Source organism: Chrysoperla carnea, chromosome 1, assembly GCF_905475395.1.
Source record: "Chrysoperla carnea chromosome 1, inChrCarn1.1, whole genome shotgun sequence".
NCBI classification, from domain to species: domain Eukaryota; kingdom Metazoa; phylum Arthropoda; class Insecta; order Neuroptera; family Chrysopidae; genus Chrysoperla; species Chrysoperla carnea.
This window is the reverse complement of record NC_058337.1, coordinates 111,559,260-111,572,757: the sequence shown is the minus strand read 5'-3', so window position 1 is coordinate 111,572,757 and position 13,498 is coordinate 111,559,260. Positions and strand designations below refer to the sequence as shown.

The 13,498-nt window shown below is 29.3% G+C and overlaps 1 protein-coding gene across 1 annotated transcript in view; it reads right to left on the bottom strand.

Annotated features, from left to right (window-relative positions):
* LOC123305978 (A disintegrin and metalloproteinase with thrombospondin motifs 9-like) overlaps window positions 1-13,498 on the bottom strand; it is a 165,989-nt gene that overhangs the window by 20,612 nt on the left and 131,879 nt on the right. The window contains exons 2-4 of the mRNA XM_044887822.1: window positions 3,995-4,087; window positions 2,609-2,763; window positions 2,417-2,545 (exon numbers count right to left, since the gene is read on the bottom strand). Of these exons, the coding sequence (XP_044743757.1) occupies window positions 2,417-2,545; window positions 2,609-2,763; window positions 3,995-4,087 (377 nt within the window). The remainder of the gene's footprint in view (window positions 1-2,416; window positions 2,546-2,608; window positions 2,764-3,994; window positions 4,088-13,498) is intronic.

Below are 13,498 nucleotides of genomic sequence, written 5' to 3'. Positions count from 1 at the left end.
CGCGGTAGTCTTTTTCAGTCTTTACTTTTAATTAGCGAAGCGTACGGATATCAAGCTAGTTAATAATGCAATCCATAAACATGGAATTTTTGTTTTTTAAACCATTTAAATGTTTAAATATAATTTTGTTAATTGAAAAACGGAATAAGTCTCATTTTGTTATTCATCTAAGGATTATGTTGATACAAATTTTTGACTTAGTTGCAAGTAATTCTAAAAAATGTACGCTTGCTGTATACTTGCTTTTACGCGTATGAAATCGACATCCACATATTCAAATTTTTAAATTATTCACAATTGTGACCTTAATTTATTAAATTTGAGTAAGTATTTTTGGCTTTATTTTAATTTTTTGCTAATAACTTTTAAATAACCAAAAATTATATTTGACCACCTTCTACTAGTTTTCGAAGTTTTCTCTTTCTCGTGACCTCTCCCAAAAAATTAAAAAATGAGTTTTTAAACACGAAAATGCGTTTTATCTTAATCAGTAGGATGTTGTTTGAGACTGATTTTGATCTTGATCATTTGATAATTTTTGGTCAACCTTTTTTTTTGTGACCTCTATTCGTTTGGGAAATAAGATCGAATCAAATTTTCTTTTTTTTTCTACAGTTTAACCGAATTTTTTCAAAAGCTTTTCCATACCTTACTATTAAGCAAATTTTGGTTCAGTATCTTCCATACACTCGGTATAATCATAGCATATGACTTTTAGTAATTTGATAAGCAGATTTATGTCAATCATTGTTAACTGACTAATAAATTACTAAAAATATTTAGTTTGATTATTTAACCACTAGAGGCGTATAACTATCCTGTTCGATCTCATAACAATTTAATTGAACATTTATAATCATGACATGGGCATTTTACAATATTCTTTTGAATTTTTATAAACTTTTGAAAAAATTGACTGATTTATGTTGAAGTTACTGCGTTATAGCCGGCAGTAGTTATCTAACCTGAATTGAGATGACAGAAAGTAAAAATGAACGATTGTAAAAGTTATTTGAAATATAATTTATATTTTAGCATATTGTATATCATATAGAAAATGCAGCTTTTATCTCCAAAACAAATCGTTTAATTTAGATTTCAGAATTGACTATAGAGTTAGCAATAAATAATATAGTAATTGATAGTGTTTTATTTATTATGTACATGCATAGTTAGGCTACAATCTGATCAAATATGTATACAGAATGACTTGAAGATGAATGGCAATTTACAAAAATCAACCTTGCCAATTATTAATTTATATATATAAGAATGGAAGCTGACAGATCGATCAACGCACAGCTGAAACCGCTGGGTCTAGAAGCCTGAAATTTGGTACACACGTTCCTTAAGTAACGTAAGTTTTTAAGTTTTTCAAATGCACCCGATTTTTGTACCTTTTGGGTCAAAATTACCTTATAAACTGAGTTTTATTGAAATTAAAGGTAAAAAAATTTTTGTACGTACCCTTTGAAAAAATCGAGAAAAACGCGAAAAAAGTGTTGTTTTGGAATTTGATAAAACTGGGTGGATGGGGTGATTTAATTTTATTTAATTTAATGATTGGATGCAGGGTTTCTGAGATATCGCAATATTTGGATCGATTTTAGTCCATATCTCAAAAACTATTCGACCAGTCATCAAATGCACCCGATTTTTGTACTTTTTGGGTCAAAATTAACTTATATACTGACTTTTATCGAAATTGGAGGTAAAAAAAGTTTTTCGATTTTTTGAAATTTTTTTTAGGGGTACCTACTTTTCGAGTTATCCGAGTTATACTTGACTGAAAGTACTATATCTTACTCTACTTTCTACTCGACTGCGCGACTCAAAGAAATGATAATGTGTTTATCAGTCTGATTGATTTTCCTTAATCTTGCGAGGGTCGCAAGATTAAGGCGCTTAGTAAGTAACTGGACTTATTTTTTTCTTTTCAGTTTTTATTTAACGCAGTCGAATTTTTTGATTTATTAAATTTATTTTTTTATTAGATGAATTTAAAAGGTAGGAGAGAAGAAGCAACATTTGATGAAATAAAAATTTGTCTTGGATTTTTAATCACGAAAACTTAACTTCTGAAGTATATTTCGTAGAGAGGTAAAAACATTAATTTAAGATTGTGACAAACAGTAATAGTATAGTAATTATATATTTTAAATTAATTCAAATTTTATGACTATTTATGGGTTTAACCTAATAAATTTTACTTAATAATTTAGGTGGTTAAATGCCTATTTGATTAATATAATTATCGACTATTTTTAGATTGTTTAAATAATTATAGTTTTTTAAACGTAATAAACTATAATTTTCGGTCGTTAAGATAGTTCAAAACTAGAACGTTTTTTAGTTCTCAAGTCTCGTTTTTGGATTTATGAAAAATAAATTTATAAAAATGTTGTAGAAAACCTACCATGCCATGGCAGAGCGAAACAGCAACGCTGGAAAATGGATCACCTTCAACAATTCCTGTATAAAAACACCCCTCCGATTTATAATCTGCGGTTATATTTGATAGTTCATTGTTCACCATTTGTGAAAACTAAAACAAAACACAAAATAAATTTACTATTTGAACAAATTTGAAATCTAAGGACACACTTACTTTTATGTCTGATGCAACAAAATTCGAATCTTGACTAAGTTTTAAATGTAAAACTTTTCCAAATGCACGAATTTCGTATTCTGGATGTGGGTCCCAAATTGATGCATTTTTATAACGAAAATGTCCACTATGATATTTTGAATCAACTTTTATTTCTGAAATTAGAAAAGTTTCATTTAGTAATTTTCTGTCATTTGGTTTTTACAACAAAAAAACTAAAGTTTTTAAAGATATAGTCTAGAGTCCGAGAAAGGGCATAGGTTACTTTTTAAAGAGGAAAAATGGCTGTAACGGGTTGAAATAGAGGATGCAAGTTTCAGGAGATGCTACTCAAATGTGTTATCAACCGATTTAAATGAAATTTAGTACAGAGATAGTCTAGAGCCTGAGAAAAGACATATTCTACTTTTTAATGTGAAAAGGGCTGTAAAGAGTTGAAATAAGTGATGCAAGTTTGTTTGGCAATTATGTCATTTTTAAAGCTAGAAACTTGAAACTTATTTTCTAGGCTTTTGATTAAATAAATACGACATGCAAAGTTTGTGAAAGTTTTACCCTAAAAAAGGTAAAAATAGGTGGTGAAAAATTTTGTGTGATGACGTCGGCGAAAAAGCTTACGATGCAGAAAATAAAATAGGAGAAATACAGAGAATTACGGAATCATTAAAAATGTGAAACTGACATTAATGTTATAACGCAAAATAAGTGTTCATTTAGAAAGGTGAAAGCAACAGAGTATATAAACGGCTACAGCTTTCAAGATATAGATGGAGGAACTAGGTACTTAACCGATTTGAAAAATTATTTCATGTTTAGAAAGCCTCATTATCAGTGAATATAACATGAGCCATTTTCAAAAAAATTGGGACTCCGCATCAAAATAATAAAATCGACGAAATTGTGAACAAAAGGAGGATAAGTGACGGCATATGAAGTGAAGGTTATAATACAATAATCTCTGTATTTAAAATTTCCCATCGAAGCGGGTAGTTCACAGCTAGTTAAATAATAAATGCGAAAATAAATTGCCCGACATTCGGTAAAAGGAACAAAAAAAAAAAAAAAACTGAAGCATCTCAATTTTCTGCAGAATCAAAAGTTTTCCGGTCCCGGTAAAACAGAATGCTCTTCATATTTCGTAGGAAAAATTGGTTAGTTAGATTAAGAATAATCACAAAAGAATTGCAATCACAATTTATGCTTTCAGGCACCGTCATTAAGATGCCCTACGATGCGGCTAATAACATGGAACGAAATCATTAAGCTTGTCTCAATTTTTGTGCCAATTTATGACACTTTTAAAATTTAACGTAATCGTTACGCTTGTCTCAATTTTTCACAATTTTTAAAATTTGACATGCAAATAAAATTAATTTAACTATTTACCTCCTCGATCTCCGTATTTGCTTTGTTCATAAATTAAATCTTGCTCATGTAGTGGTAAAGGACTCATTTTAATTGGTTTAACAATTTCGGTATCTGAAATCAAAAAAAAATTTTGTTATTTTGATAAAATTTTTTATTTAGCCATTACAATAAAAACAAAAAACCAAATTCAAATATAACAAAATAAAAAAATCCATTGCAAACTTTTATTTCTAATCAAAAAATTTCTTGCCTAATATTAAAAAATTTCCAATTTGTTTTAAATAAAAAAGTAAATAATATAATGCTTTAGGATTGTACATATTTATCGTACTGATAAAAAATTATTACTGAACGTAAAAGAAACAAAAAGTATTTTAATGTAGACAATTCAATTTGTCAAGTACAAAAATGGGTCAATATTTTATGATACTGTAGGTTGATTCCGGTCATTTTCTTCAATCTTTTCTCATGTTATTTTATTGTATATAATTAAATAGTTTAAACTTGACTAATGATAATTTGCAAGTAAATCACGTTTAAGATTATTGACATTTATTTGATAGGATACGCAGCTTCGCCCGTAAAATCATTTTAATACAGATAAAAGAATTGGGACTCTGATTTGGAGACTACTCATACCAGTGGCCTTGAAATAATAATTATATTCTAATTTAATAATTGCATGGAAATTGAAAAAAAAAAACGATTTAAGTTACAGATCGGTCTGAAATAGAGGTCCCACATCATTATTTTGAACCTTTAATTAAATTACTTCAATTGACCTTTACGAAGGTCTTTATAGAAATTTGAGATTCACAATGACATAGCGTTTTGACTTTCAAATTTATCTTTATGTACAAGATGTTTGAATAGTAGATATTTTCTGTTTGAATTTCTTGATATGAACTTAGAATGGGAACTTGCTTGACATACTAAAATTATGTTTAAGGAAATTCAACATTTAAATAATTTATTTTATAAAAAACTAAAAAATAAGAATAAAAAAAGCTTCAACAATTCCTAAAAGGTTTATTCGTTTTAATATTCATTAGGCTGAGAATACACTTGCTATTCAAAATATCGATTTTTACCAAGTGTTCGCCATAGCATTATCCTTCATCCATGATATTTTAAAACGCAAAATTTTGATGAACAACATTGGACTCAAATTACCAAAATTATAAAAATTAATTTGAATTTAAGGGCAATTTTAATAATAAAGCACAGAACGTTTTGTGATCTTTGTTCTCTTTCGTGCTCAATTGAACTAAGTCTGCTTTCTTGATACTAAGTAGTGTGTGTATTCGTAACCTTATAATTTATTTTTCTACCTGTTTAGGAAATGCATCATAATTGATTTACAGAATTTTATTAACCAGGATGTAATGAATCTTCAGGTAGTTTTATTAAATAATTTTCTTTTTAATTCCAAATAATTCCGTTGAAATGGGAATATTTGCGGTTTGATTCCAAAGAAAAAAAAACTAATGTTTCTTATTAAAAGTATCTATTGTTTTTTGTATTGTGTTTCCGATTTTCTTGGAATAACTTAATTGTCATTGCGAGTTACATTCCATAGCTTCGGTATTCAGGTATGGTATATCATAAGCACTTTTTTATTTATTTATATCGCCATTTTAATGCAAACCTGTGTCATTATTTTGTTTTTACTATCCCTATTTATAAGCGTTACAAATTTAATATACCCTTATTAGGAAAATCACTGATGACGTCAGGCAGCCAATATGGAAGTCATAAGCAGGCTTACATTAAATAAACAGTAGTGGTCTATGGAATCATTAGAATGCTGAAAGAGCGAAACATTTTTTATTAAACAGCTCATTCATTTTTTTTGAACAGTATTGTTGTAAATTACTATATGGTTTCCATAATATTTATCTATTTATTCAATGCATGCTGAAGCCTGTTTTCGAAATTAAATTTTAGGGCAGCGGTTGTCTCTTGTCAAAATGATTGTTGCCCTTATTATAAAAAATATGCTGGTTTTTGAGATTCACAAAGAATGCGAACATTTGGAAATCGAAATGCGAAATAGAAATGGAATCTTAATCAGTGAAGAAATCTGACATAGCCGTATATATACTTTTATACTCTATAAATGAAATTTATCAGAGTATAATAATTTTAATCCCAAGTTTGTAACGCTTAGAAATATTGATACTACAGATACAATTTTCAAGGTATGCATAAAATTACCGAATTAATCCATTTTAATTTGTCCATCTGCCCGTATCTCCGTTAACACGATACCTCAAAAACGAAAAGGGATATCAATGTAACTCAAAATTCGAAAAAGGATATGGTTGAAATTTTTATAGGGTGTTCAAGATGTAAACAGAGATTTTGAGTTTGTAAATGAGCAATATAAGTCAATTGGATCATGGGTACGTAAGGTCCATATTTTATACCGAAACAAATTTTTCGTAAATATCTTTGTTTTTCCAATGAGGATTCAAATTAGGGCAAAACTTAATTTTCTATTTTCTTAAAATCCATAAAAGATAGAGAGTTGTAGAATTTGCAGGTATAGCTTCAAAAAGTGTGTCTGTTGATTCTAGCTTCGTACTAAACCTAATTTTCGGTAAAACTTTTTTTTGTTTCCATTCCAAAAAAACGAAAAATAATATTTCTTGGAAATTTTTCGGAAGAAAAATTACCGCCATTCTATCCTACTTAAATTTTTATAAAGAAAGAATACAAGCACTGATATTCTACAATATTTACATAGGGTATTTCTATAATTAACTCAGTCAACTGTTTATTTTCAATTGCTTTTAAATAGCTTTAAGCTCTTTCATGTAATTTCTATCTAAATACATAATTTAATTTACATAAAATGATAAATTACTTTTACTAATGAATGAATGTGAATCGATTCATTGGCTTGACTGGCTATAATTATTTGATCTGTCACAATTAATTAATGTCTCTCGAAAAATATCTATTAATACATTCTTCATTTGAATTTATCGAGATTTCATGTTACTTTTAAGTTTGTTTTTTTGTATTTTTTTTTTTTTTTAGAATATTGATTTCGAATATTGAGTGATACAACAAGCATACATCTTATACACATAAGTTATGTGTATTATACAATTTTTAAAACTACATTATATACTGACCATGATCTGATAAAAACTAGCCCTTGTCAGACCTGCCTACTGCATAAATATTAGGTATGTACTATACGTATAGTGTTTTTCCAATCGCATGGATTTCTTCGTTTGCTTTAGGGTTGTCAATAATTTATTTTGCCGTGGATACGTCTACGTTTTCGTTTGTAACTGGTATCATATCGTGCACAGAGGCTTATGAACTAACGCCAGCTGTGTGTCCATAAGGGAATGAAGTCTGTAAGTATGAGATCTACTATATCGGAAATTAGCGGTGGGTGAAAAAGCAGTAATACTTTAAGTATACTTTTTTTAAGAAGCAGTAATTTTTTTAAGTTTCGTTACTCACACTTAGTAAACTTAGCTTAAAATATTAATTCGTATTGATCTTACAATACGGGATAGGACTACTTTTTTTTATCACTTCAGGTGTAGAATTTTTCACTGGACGGGCAGAAAAGTAAAGTTGATATTTAAAAATCTTTACTAGCATGCAAGATATGAACCTTTAAAGTTCCTAATTAAACAAAGAGGAAGATACTCACTAGTGACATCATTCGTGAGTATCGCCCAAGAGATTACATATAAAACTTTGTTTTGCTAACAGGATATGGATACTTCATGTCCGAACCAGAAAGTTGATTATCGCAGCGCAGGTGTAGTGTAGGGTAATAGCTGGTATTACCGCTTATGGCGGTAAGAGGAACTGATCCTAATTTCTAGGAAAAATTATTCAAAATTTAATTTTTGCCTCTTTCAATAAAGTCTATAGCTGTAAATGTCAGCAAAGTGAGATACTTTATAAATCATATCGTGAGCTACAATAACTATCAAGAATCGTCCTGATGCTTTACTAAGCACCAAAGAAGCACGAATTCGTAGTGCTGAATGCTTCTTGCATTCAGCACTTTATATGTACTTGACGATGCAAAGCAAAAATCAACGTTTCATCTTCCTGCATCTTTGTGTTAGAGTGTTACTGTTTTATTGGAATTTGCTCAGGTTGACGATTGAGAGATTTTCTTACCTATTTTTTGTTCAATTTATTAGAAATTTACCATAAATACATATAAGCATGTATTATAATAAATAAGTAATACATTTCTATATACTCGTTTTAAAGTTATTCAGTATCAGTAGAGATGAATATACTTAAATTTCAAATATAAATAAAAATTTTGCTACAGGCATATTTGGAACGAATAATATTTTAATTGGCATTCTTTTTAAGTTTTACCCATACAATAAATATTGTCGCTTATTTCAATTCAGAAACATATTTTTGCACATTATGTAATAAAATGCGAATCGGTGATAAAATCACTTTCCCAAAAATGATTTGCAATGTATAATGTGAGAAAGTATTTCATGTTTTAATTCTTGTCTTTACATTTGTATCATTTCCACTTAAAAACAGTCTAGTAGGTCTCATTTTAGAAAATTAGAATTATTAGACTAGAATGTAGTGAATTATTAGACTAGAATCTACGTTTAAGTATTGTTCTGGTAATCGGAATATATCTTTATGTGTAGATGAGATTGTATGAATCAAATCCCGTTTTAATACGTTTGTTTTTTGTCAAATGCTTGAAAACGTTTTCGAATATTTTAGAACAGACCTCTGTTTGAGATTCGAAGTATATTGGTGGATTGGGGAAATGTATATGAGCATAATTTATGAAGTGAAGCATAATTGGCTATTTGACAGTATGACTAATTCTGATTATATTTTTCTGTCATATGTACATAGATAATGGAGGATTGTAAATTTATTAAAGCGCCGGAAAAAGTTAAAAATTTCCAGTCTTTGTTTCCTGATTAAAAACGGATTGGATTGGCTGTCATTGTGACAAAATAACAGCCTGATTATAGGTTTACTATTGGCTATAGCGCTCTCATATAGATATCAAATAGTTTTTCGGGCTGAAAATGTTGTTTGGCCGTAAAACATTATTATTATAACATCACTTTTAGTGCATAGCTACTGTATTGCAAATAGCGTTTTGATGAGTTATTTCAATCGAATATTTTTATTTTTATTTTTTAAATACATAAAATAACTAAAAGTAAACACTTTTTATGGGCTCTATAAATATCATTTAATAATCTGATATGGTTTATTTAAGTTATTTTGTCATAGATATGACAAAATGAGGTTTGTGAAGATGGCACCCCCATGACCGAATTTTACGTTCTTTGTGAGCTTAATCGTTTGACCATCGTAGGACCACTTTTGACCACCCTCAATTTTCGTTTGACCACCCTCCGTTCGGAAAATATTCACGATTCAAAATTTTATTTCTCGTAGCCTCCACCATAACCAGCATAGGGAAAATAACATGGTAGCACCCCCATGAACGAAATTTAATTTAATTGTGAGCTCAATCGATTCTAAATCGTAGGACCACTTTTGACCACTCACAATTTTCGTTTGACCACCCTTCGTTCGAAAAATATTTAGAAAAAACAATTTTTTTTTTAACGAAAAACAAAAAAGGCTGGATTCTAATGAATTACTACAAATTCTGGGGTGTTTTTGTGCTCAATCGTTGGAGAATCGTAGGACCACCTAGGAATATTAACAAAAAACGTTAGACCACCCTCCGTTCGAAAAATATTTAGAAAAAACAAATTTTTTTTTAACGAAAAAACGTTCCCTCCACCATCCAAAGATTGTAATAACGACAAAAACAAAAAAATCGATTTTCTACTAAAGGAGTGAAAAATTTATAGATTTTTTCATCCAAATCCATTCAAAATCGTAGGACCACTTTTGACCACCCACAATTTTCGTTTGACCACCCTCAGTTCGAAAAATATTTACAAAAAACGAATTTTTTTTTAACGAAAAAAAATGAAAAATGAATTTTTATATAAGCAGCAGGAATTCTGGGGTGTTTTTGATGTCAATTGTTAGCGAATCGTAGGACCACCCCAAAATATTCACAATTTTCGTTTGACCACCCTTCGTTCGAAAAATATTTAGAAAAAACAATTTTTTTTTTAACGAAAAACAAAAAAGGCTGGATTCTAATGAATTACTACAAATTCTGGGGTGTTTTTGTGCTCAATCGTTGGAGAATCGTAGGACCACCTGGGAATATTAACAAAAAACGTTAGACCACCCTCCGTTCGAAAAATATTTAGAAAAAACAAATTTTTTTTTAACGAAAAAACGTTCCCTCCACCATCCAAAGATTGTAATAACGACAAAAACAAAAAAATCGATTTTCTACTAAAGGAGTGAAAAATTTATAGATTTTTTCATCCAAATCCATTCAAAATCGTAGGACCACTTTTGACCACCCACAATTTTCGTTTGACCACCCTCAGTTCGAAAAATATTTACAAAAAACGAATTTTTTTTTAACGAAAAAAAATGAAAAATGAATTTTTATATAAGCAGCAGGAATTCTGGGGTGTTTTTGATGTCAATTGTTAGCGAATCGTAGGACCACCCCAAAATATTCACAATTTTCGTTTGACCACCCTTCATTCGAAAAATATTTAGAAAAAACAATTTTTTTTTTAACGAAAAACAAAAAAGGCTGGATTCTAATGAATTACTACAAATTCTGGGGTGTTTTTGTGCTCAATCGTTGGAGAATCGTAGGACCACCTGGGAATATTAACAAAAAACGTTAGACCACCCTCCGTTCGAAAAATATTTAGAAAAAACAAATTTTTTTTTAACGAAAAAACGTTCCCTCCACCATCCAAAGATTGTAATAACGACAAAAACAAAAAAATCGATTTTCTACTAAAGGAGTGAAAAATTTATAGATTTTTTCATCCAAATCCATTCAAAATCGTAGGACCACTTTTGACCACCCACAATTTTCGTTTGACCACCCTCAGTTCGAAAAATATTTACAAAAAACGAATTTTTTTTTAACGAAAAAAAATGAAAAATGAATTTTTATATAAGCAGCAGGAATTCTGGGGTGTTTTTGATGTCAATTGTTAGCGAATCGTAGGACCACCCCAAAATATTCACAATTTTCGTTTGACCACCCTTCGTTCGAAAAATATTTAGAAAAAACAATTTTTTTTTTAACGAAAAACAAAAAAGGCTGGATTCTAATGAATTACTACAAATTCTGGGGTGTTTTTGTGCTCAATCGTTGGAGAATCGTAGGACCACCTGAGAATATTAACAAAAAACGTTAGACCACCCTCCGTTCGAAAAATATTTAGAAAAAACAAATTTTTTTTTAACGAAAAAACGTTCCCTCCACCATCCAAAGATTGTAATAACGACAAAAACAAAAAAATCGATTTTCTACTAAAGGAGTGAAAAATTTATAGATTTTTTCATCCAAATCCATTCAAAATCGTAGGACCACTTTTGACCACCCACAATTTTCGTTTGACCACCCTCAGTTCGAAAAATATTTACAAAAAACGAATTTTTTTTTAACGAAAAAAAATGAAAAATGAATTTTTATATAAGCAGCAGGAATTCTGGGGTGTTTTTGATGTCAATTGTTAGCGAATCGTAGGACCACCCCAAAATATTCACAATTTTCGTTTGACCACCCTTCGTTCGAAAAATATTTAGAAAAAACAATTTTTTTTTTAACGAAAAACAAAAAAGGCTGGATTCTAATGAATTACTACAAATTCTGGGGTGTTTTTGTGCTCAATCGTTGGAGAATCGTAGGACCACCTGGGAATATTAACAAAAAACGTTAGACCACCCTCCGTTCGAAAAATATTTAGAAAAAACAAATTTTTTTTTAACGAAAAAACGTTCCCTCCACCATCCAAAGATTGTAATAACGACAAAAACAAAAAAATCGATTTTCTACTAAAGGAGTGAAAAATTTATAGATTTTTTCATCCAAATCCATTCAAAATCGTAGGACCACTTTTGACCACCCACAATTTTCGTTTGACCACCCTCAGTTCGAAAAATATTTACAAAAAACGAATTTTTTTTTAACGAAAAAAAATGAAAAATGAATTTTTATATAAGCAGCAGGAATTCTGGGGTGTTTTTGATGTCAATTGTTAGCGAATCGTAGGACCACCCCAAAATATTCACAATTTTCGTTTGACCACCCTTCGTTCGAAAAATATTTAGAAAAAACAATTTTTTTTTTAACGAAAAACAAAAAAGGCTGGATTCTAATGAATTACTACAAATTCTGGGGTGTTTTTGTGCTCAATCGTTGGAGAATCGTAGGACCACCTGGGAATATTAACAAAAAACGTTAGACCACCCTCCGTTCGAAAAATATTTAGAAAAAACAAATTTTTTTTTAACGAAAAAACGTTCCCTCCACCATCCAAAGATTGTAATAACGACAAAAACAAAAAAATCGATTTTCTACTAAAGGAGTGAAAAATTTATAGATTTTTTCATCCAAATCCATTCAAAATCGTAGGACCACTTTTGACCACCCACAATTTTCGTTTGACCACCCTCAGTTCGAAAGATATATAAATATTAAATTCATAATCGTCTAATCGTTTGACCATCGTTGGACCAGTGTTGAAAAACCTGAAAATTCGTTACCACAAACCACAAACTTTATTGGACCACTCTTAGTTTAAAGAATTCTGGTGGTGAAAATTGATACTTTATATTCTTATATTTTATTTTTATCATACGCAAGGATGTTAATGAATACAGTTTAGATTCATTAATTAGTGAAAAAATAATGTTCGGAAAAACTAGTTATACTTTTTTACACTTATTATCTATATTACGATAAAAGTTAAGCAACAGCGATAATTAGTATTAAAAATTTGGTTTTATGGTGGTTTTTTTTATTACTTTTTACAATTAAATCAACCAATGTAATTCATAAACGAAAGACTATAAGAATTACTTTTTATAAAATCCATTAAATTAACAGGAAAAAGATAAGCTTTTGCAATTAAATTATCAAAAATGCTTTATAAACGCAAGAATTTATGAATGATTTCTTTAAAAAAATTTTAAAAAGAAGGTTCCAGTTTGATAGTCATTTCCACTCCACCTTCGAGGTAGACTTTTTTTTAATGTGGTATCCCCAATAGGCCTATTCCAAATGAATCTAAGATTATGAGTTTTTAAGACTAATAGAATCAAATTAGATCCTTTGTTGCCATAACAACGTTTTTTTTTCTGAAATGTTATTCTGTTAGTTAGCGTTCTTATTTAAAATTTTAAATAAATGTCTAAATCTTATTTTAAAAGCGGATTTTGAGAATGTGTTTTATATTTGTCATTTTCTGATTTCAAATTTTGTTTTGATGTCTATGTTTAAATAAAAATTTCTTTGTTGAACAAATTTTCATTTTTTGGCCTATTATTGTACAAATGTTAAAAAACTTAATAAAATGTTAATTTATTGTGCGTACACTTAACATAGTGGTGTACGGTTTTCTAGCAAATACT